The sequence below is a fragment of the Petromyzon marinus genome, chromosome 77 (assembly GCF_048934315.1).
Source record: "Petromyzon marinus isolate PM22_M1 ecotype Great Lakes invasive population chromosome 77, UKy_Petmar_22M1.pri1.0, whole genome shotgun sequence".
NCBI classification, from domain to species: domain Eukaryota; kingdom Metazoa; phylum Chordata; class Hyperoartia; order Petromyzontiformes; family Petromyzontidae; genus Petromyzon; species Petromyzon marinus.
In genome coordinates this window covers 3,334,029-3,342,364 of record NC_133743.1, presented here as the reverse complement: position 1 = coordinate 3,342,364, position 8,336 = coordinate 3,334,029, and the positions used below count along the sequence as shown (strand labels likewise).

The window sequence follows — 8,336 nt, the reverse complement described above, 5'->3', positions numbered from 1 at the left end:
TGATGATGTTACAGTGACGTGTGACGATGTTACCGTGACGTGTGACGATGTTAGAGTGACGTGTGATGATGTTAGAGTGACGTGTGATGATGTTAGAGTGACGTGTGATGATGTTAGAGTGACGTGTGATGATGTTAGAGTGACGTGTGATGATGTTACAGCGACGTGTGATGACGTTACATTAACGTACGTGATGACGATGTGGTCAAGGTGGGATGATGTCATGACGGCGACGATGACGTTATCACGATGGTGATGATGTCACGATGTGGTGTCATCATCATGGCGGCGATGATGTCATGATGCTGATGTCACGAGGCGATGCTGTCACGATGACAATGTGTAGCAGTCATCACGATGGCGATGTCATGACGGTGATGAAGTGGTGATGTCATCATACGGACGGATGTCACCATGACGACGACGATACGATCATATGATTTCATGATGGTGATGAAGCGGTGATGTCATCATCCGGACGGATGTCACCATGATGACGACGGTATGATCATATGATGTCATGACGGTGATGCAGCGGTGATGTCATCATCCGGACGGCGATGACGATGTCATGATTGGGCGATGATGTCACCATGACGACGATGATGATATGATCACATGATGTCATGACGATGGCGATGATGACGCTGGCTCCAGCCTTCTCTTCAGTCGTCGTCTGACTTTGACGATGAGGGGGTGCTCACCGCCTCCTCCTCCTCCTCCTCCATCTCATCATCATCATCAGAACCCTGGAGAAGTGGGCAGACAACCACACGGTTACACTCACCTCACACTCACACCAACACTAACCTCACACACCACACACACTCACCTCACACTCACACCACACACACTCACCTCACACTCACACCAACACACTCACCTCACACTCACACCAACACACTCACCTCACACTCACCTCACACCAACACACTCACCTCACACTCACACCACACACACTCACCTCACACTCACCTCACACTCACACCAACACACTCACCTCACACTCACCTCACACTCACCTCACACTCACACCAACACTCACTCACCTCACACTCACACCAACACACTCACACCAACTCACTCACCTCACACTCACACCAACACACTCACTCACACTCACCTCACACTCATACCAACACACTCCTCACACCAACGCACACACCTCACACTCACACCAACACTCACCTCACACTCACACCAACACACTCACCTCACACACCAACACACTCACCTCACACACCAACACACTCACCTCACACTCACACCAACACACTCACCTCACACTCACACCAACACACTCACCTCACACCAACACACTCACCTCACACACCAACACACTCACTCACCTCACACTCACCTCACCTCACACCAACACACTCACCTCACACCAACACACTCCTCACACTAACACACTCACCTCACACTCACACCAACACACTCACCTCACACTCACACCAACACACTCACCTCACACACCAACACACTCACCTCACACTCACACTCACCTCACACTCACACCAACACACTCACCTCACACCAACACACTCACTCACCTCACACTCACCTCACACTCACACCAACACACTCACCTCACACCAACACACTCCTCACACTAACACTCACCTCACACTCACACCAACACACTCACCTCACACTCACACCAACACTCACCTCACACTCACACCAACACACTCACCTCACACTCACACCAACACACTCACCTCACACACCAACACACTCACTCACCTCACACTCACCTCACACTCACACCAACACACTCACCTCACACCAACACACTCCTCACACTAACACTCACCTCACACTCACACCAACACACTCACCTCACACTCACACCAACACTCACCTCACACTCACACCAACACACTCACCTCACACTCACACCAACACTCACCTCACACTCACACCAACACACTCACCTCACACTCACACCAACGCACTCACCTCACACTCACACCAACACTCACCTCACACCAGCTCACTCACCTCACACCAACACTAACCTCACACTCACACCAACACTCACCTCACACACTCACCTCACACTCACACCAACACTCACCTCACACTCACACACTCACCTCACACTCACACCAACACTCACCTCACACTCACACCAACACACTCACTCACCTGACACTCACCTCACACTCACACCAACACACTCACTCACCTCACACTCACCTCACACTCACACCAACACTCACCTCACACTCACACACACACCTTACACTCACACCAACACACTCACCTCACACCAACACACCTCACACTCACCTCACACTCACACCAACACACTCACCTCACACTCACCTCACACTCACACCAACACACTCACCTAACACAACCACCATTCGCCACTAAGTGGCGGTGATGTCACCACGACACTTGTGCCAGGCTATGTGCACATTGAGGCCACGTGAAGTGTCGAACGCCCGCTGACAGGAGGTCACGGGGCAGACCCAGGTGCCACGGGTCACTGACTGAGATGACTGGCTGATGCACCACCTGTGCCCCCTACTGTGCCAACCTGCTGTGCTTTAGCCACCCGGCGCTCCGCTCGTTGTTGTGAGCGTCGCTCCTCCGCCCTCCGTTGTTGTTGAAGGGCGACTGCCTCCAAATGCCCAGTAGCGTCCTTCACGAGCCTCCTCCGCAGAGGCCGATCTTGACACCGCTGGTAGCGGTCATCGGCAAGTCCACTCAGCTCCACATCCTCCTGTACCACGTCACTCCATCTCTTCTCTAGCCCGTGCCGCGCCCGTTTAGCCCCCTCGATCCGGCCGAACAAAAGCTGTTTGGGCATGCGGTGGCTGGGCATGTGGGCTACATGACCCAGCCAATGCAGCCTTGCCCGCCGGAGGAGCTCACCGATGGGACTTTGTCCAGATCTTTCAAGGATTTGTGAGCTGGTTGAACCCAGGATGGGTGGTAGGCAGGCCAGCCTGAATGTTTCTAACCGGCGAAGATGTTCCATTCGGGGGGTCTACGTTTAACGAGCGTAGAGAAGGGAGGGAATGACCGTGGCCGAGAAGACCTGAAGCTTTGTGTAAAGCGACAGACCAGGTAGCTTCCACACATCGTTACGCACACGATGAAAATATATTTCCGCTCGACTGATTCAGAGTGAGACCTCTGCTGTCAAACCGGAGCCGGCCATGAGCACACTGCCCAGGTATGGGCAACTCTCCACTCTCTCTACAAATGCCTCATCACCACCTGGGAGTTGTGCGGGTGGAGTGTCCGATGGTACAAAATACCCAGGCAGGTGCTTAGTTTTGGTGGGGCTGATGGTAAGGCCCCATCTCTTAGTGGCACGCTCCAGTCTCAGCAGCAGCGCCTCCAACTCCTCCTCCGAGTGAGCAGCTATTACCAAATCATCGGCATACATAACGTGGTTGACCAATATAGGGAGTCATTCCTTGACCGCACCCGGGCATCGATCAGCCTCCCATTGTATCTGTACAAGATGGAAATTCCTCCGATACAGCTATTGAAGGCTTCACGAACTACGTGGTCAAAAAAGATGTTAAGTAATGTGGGAGCCAGATGGCATCCCTGTCGCACCCGAAGGTGAACAGGGAATGGCTTTGACTCCCGGTCACGTAGTTTTACCCGGGCCCGCTCACCATCATGAAGGTCCTTAATGATCGTGAGCAGAGGGTCAGGTACTCCAAAAGCACGAAGAACAACCCAGAGCCCAGGCCTACTGATGGTATCATAGGCATTGACCAGGTCAATAAAGCAGAGATGTAGGTATTGCTGGAATTCCCTACACCTCTGCTGTAGCAGCCAGACAGAAAACATGGCATCTGTGCAGGACCGACCTTTCCTGAAACCGCATTGGGGCTCCGCAAGCCTCTCCTCAGCGTGCCTGGCAAGGCGATGTTAAATAATCCTTGCCAGGGACCTTTCCCGGCACACTGAGGAAGCGAGATGCCCCTGTAGTTGTTACAGTCTGTGCGGTCCCCCATTCTTAAAGAGGGGGACCACCAGGGCATCCTTCCAAACCTGCGGAACCCGTCCAGTGGTCCAGACTGTTGTTATGATGTCACGTAGGGCAGTCTGAAACACAGACGGCACCCTCCCTCAGCATTTCGCTTGGGAGATCATCTCTGCCCGGCGCCTTTCCTGGTCTCAGACTCCGGATCGCCTTCAGTACTTCCTCAACAGATGGCACCTCAGCCAGCCACTCACAGGGGGTGACTTCTTCCAATATTTGAGGCACCGCAAGCCTCAGCAGGGTCATCCCCGCTTTGCGCCACGATGTTTTCCGGGCATGAGAGATTCCCCCTCCCCCAGGACATCACAGAAACGCTCGGCCCAACCTGCAGACAATTTCCCGGAAGTTCGGAGATCGGATCACCGCACAATTCCAAGAGCGCATTGTGATCACCACTCACCCTAGCCGTGCCGCACGGCTCTCTCGAGAGTGAAGGCTGCCGTAAAAGTGGAAGAACGGCAGGCGCCTCTCACAGATGACAAGCCGATGGTCAGTGGGCAGATCAGCTCCACGGTAGGTCCTGGTGTCAAGGACGTGGGCCCGCATCCGCTGTTCCGTCGCTACGCAGTCCAGCAGATGTTCTTGCTTGGACCCGGCATGCGTCCGTGATGTTGTGCGGATGCGCCGATGCCGGAACAGCGCGTTGGTAATTACAAGCCCATGCGTTGCACGGAAGTCTGACGGCCTCCTACCGTTGCTACTCAGCTGATCTGGCCCATGGCCTCCAATCCACTCTGACCCAGGCGTCTGCGTCATGGCCAACTCGGGCGTTGAAGTCGCCCCAAACAAGATGACTCCATCCCGAGGGGGCCGCTTTAGCCAGCGCCTGCGACGGGAGGTCATAGGGAGGCATCCGGCTCGTCGGCCTTGCCCGCATCCCTCCGCCACGGGTGTCCGTCTTCGGTGGGGGGGGGGGGGGGGCACAAGCAACCACGACCGCCACTCCTCGCCCTCCGGTTGATGGCAAGGCGAGCCCACGGTAGCCCCGGTGCTTTTACAGCTTCCCACACACCTCACCGCTCCCCCCCCCCCCCCCTGTTGCTTGGCAGCCCGCTGCCCCGAGTTTAAGGACCGTCCGCCCCGAAAGGCGGCAGAAGGAGCCGGAGCCGGAGCCGGAGCCGGAGCCGGTAACCGCCGGAGCCCTCCTGAATGCCGCAGAGATCCAGTCGGCAGCGGTCCCAGCTGCCGACGGAGGAGTGGGGCACAGCCTCTGCCTCCCGCAGCGAGCGCTCCGGCATTCCACGCCGTGGATTTCGCCCCCCCCCCCCCCTTCGTGGACGAGCCCCCGAGGCTGCAGCGGGGTTCAGTCTCCCGGCTCCGCCACGTGCGGTGTGCTTGGGCCAGGGGACGTCACCGACGACTGTAGCGCCCCTATCCCCCCCCCCCGGGCCCTCGGCGGCCTCAGGCGCAGGCTTAGCCCGATGTTTAAGTTGTGGTTTTGTGGTCATTTGATTTAACGTGGAGAAGGGGGAGGTGGGGTGGGGGGGGTCACCAGCACACACTCACTCACACGCACTCACTCGCACACTCACTCGCCTGACTCACTCGCACACACTCACTCGCACACTCACTCGCCTGACTCACTCGCACACACTCACTCGCACACTCACTCGCCTGACTCACTCGCACGCACTCACTCGCCTGACTCACTCGCACACACTCACTCGCACACACTCACTCGCCTGACTCACTCGCACACACTCACTCGCCTGACTCACTCGCACACTCACTCGCACACTCACTCGCCTGACTCACTCGCACACACTCACTCGCACACTCACTCGCCTGACTCACTCGCACACACTCACTCGCACACTCACTCGCCTGACTCACTCGCACACACTCACTCGCACACTCACTCGCCTGACTCACTCGCACACACTCACTCGCACACTCACTCGCCTGACTCACTCGCACACACTCAGTCGCACACTCACTCGCCTGACTCACTCGCACGCACTCACTCACCTAACTCACTCACCTAGCTCACTCACCTAACTCACTCACACACGCTAACTCACTCACCTAACTCACTCACCTAGCTCACTCACACACGATCACTCATATTCACTCATATTCACCTCACCTAACTAACTCACTCACACACACTCACCTCCTCACTTAGACACTCACCTAACTCACTCGCCTGACTCACTCACCTAACTCACTCGCCTAGCTCACTCACCTGACTCACCTGACTCACTCACCTGACTCACTCACCTGACTCACCTGACTCACTCGCCTAGCTCACTCGCACACACTCACTCGCCTGACTCACTCGCACACACTCACTCACACACACTCACTCGCCTGACTCACTCGCACACTCACTCGTACACACTCACTCGCCTGACTCACTCGCCTGACTCACTCGCACGCACTCACTCGCACGCACTCACTCGCACACACTCACTCGCACACACTCACTCGCCTGACTCACTCGCACACACTCACTCGCACACACTCACTCGCCTGACTCACTCGCACACACTCACTCGCCTGACTCACTCGCCTGACTCACTCGCACACACTCACTCACCTAACTCGCTCACCTAGCTCACTCACCTAGCTCACTCACACACGATCACTCATATTCACTCATATTCACCTCACCTAACTAACTCCCTCACACACACTCACCTCCTCACTTAGTCACTCACCTAACTCACTCGCCTGACTCACTCACCTAACTCCCTCGCCTAGCTCACTCACCTGACTCACCTGACTCACTCACCTGACTCACCTGACTCACTCGCCTAGCTCACTAGCACACACTCACTCGCCTGACTCACTCGCACACACTCACTCGCACACTCACTCGCACACTCACTCGCCTGACTCACTCGCCTGACTCACTCGCCTGACTCACTCACACACACTCACTCTCCTGACTCACTCACACACACTCACTCGCCTGACTCACTCGCACACTCACTCGCACACACTTACCCGCACACACTCACTCGCCTGACTCACTCGCACACACACACACTCGCCTGACTCACTCACACACACTCACTCGCCTGACTCACTCACACACACTCACTCGCCTGACTCACTCGCACACACTCACTCGCACACACTTACCCGCACACACTCACTCGCCTGACTCACTCGCACACACACACACTCGCCTGACTCACTCACACACACTCACTCGCCTGACTCACTCACACACACTCACTCGCCTGACTCACTCGCACACACTCACTCGCACACACTTACCCGCACACACTCACTCGCCTGACTCACTCGCACACACACACACTCACTCGCATACTCACTCGCCTGACTCACTCGTACACACTCACTCGCCTGACTCACTCGTACACACTCACCTCCTCACTCACTCACACGCTCACTCACACGCTCACTCACCTCCTCACCTTCTCACTCACACGCTCACTCACCTCCTCACTCACACGCTCACTCAACTCACCTCCTCACTCACACGCTCACTCAACTCACCTCCTCACTCACACGCTCACTCACCTCCTCACTCACACGCTCACTCAACTCACCTCCTCACTCACACGCTCACTCAACTCCTCACCTCCTCACTCACACGCTCACTCAACTCCTCACCCACACGCTCACTCAACTCCTCACCTCCTCACTCACACGCTCACTCACCTCACTCACTCACCTCACTCACTCACCTCCTCACTCACCTCCTCACTCACCTCCTCACTCACCTCCTCACTCACCTCCTCACTCACTCACCTCGCTGCTGTCGCCCCCCTTCTTCTGCTTTTTCTTCTTCCCCGCAGGCGACGCCGCCGGCCTCTTCCTGGCCACCTCCTTCTTGGCCGCCGCCTCCTTCTTGGCCACCTCCTTCTTGGCCACCTCCTTCTTGGCCGCCACCTCCTTCTTGGCCACCTCCTTCTTGGCCGCCACCTCCTTCTCCTTCTTCTTCTTCGCCTGGCTGTCGCCATCGCCGTCGCTATCGTCGTCGTCGCCGCCGCTGCTGCTGCTGCTGCCGCTGCTGCTGGACACGTACTCCTTGCTCTTGGCGACGATGGGCGACGAGGTGGCGGCGGCGGCCGCCTTGGGCTTCCGTGACGACGAGGTGCCCGAGGTCTTCTTGGAGGAGGACGACGAGGGAGGTGGGGAGGAGGGCTTCTCCCTGCGGCTCATCAGCTCCCTGCGCGGGCGGGTCGTGGGGCACAGCGTGGAGCACAGCGTGGAGCACAGCGTGGAGCACAGCGAGCAACGTGCACGTCAAATACCCTGCTATGGATAGCCCAGCCGGTAATGCGTATCCCATCGTCGCAGTTCATCGCACCCCGATTGGCTCACCGGGTGACGACGTCGT

General features: G+C 56.7%; 1 protein-coding gene across 5 annotated transcripts in view; it reads right to left on the bottom strand.

The window, feature by feature from the left end:
• Positions 1 to 608: 608 nt before the first annotated feature.
• Positions 609 to 8,336, bottom strand: part of SSRP1 (structure specific recognition protein 1) — an 82,272-nt gene continuing 74,544 nt past the window's right edge. For 3 of the 5 annotated variants that reach the window (XM_076056689.1, XM_076056693.1, XM_076056692.1), the window contains 2 exons: positions 7,745 to 8,165; positions 609 to 749 (listed from right to left, as the gene is read on the bottom strand). In XM_076056689.1, coding sequence (XP_075912804.1) covers positions 666 to 749; positions 7,745 to 8,165 — 505 coding nt within the window. In that variant the 3' untranslated portion in view covers positions 609 to 665. The remainder of the gene's footprint in view (positions 750 to 7,744; positions 8,166 to 8,336) is intronic. The other 2 variants (XM_076056691.1, XM_076056690.1) reach the window with 2 other exon arrangements.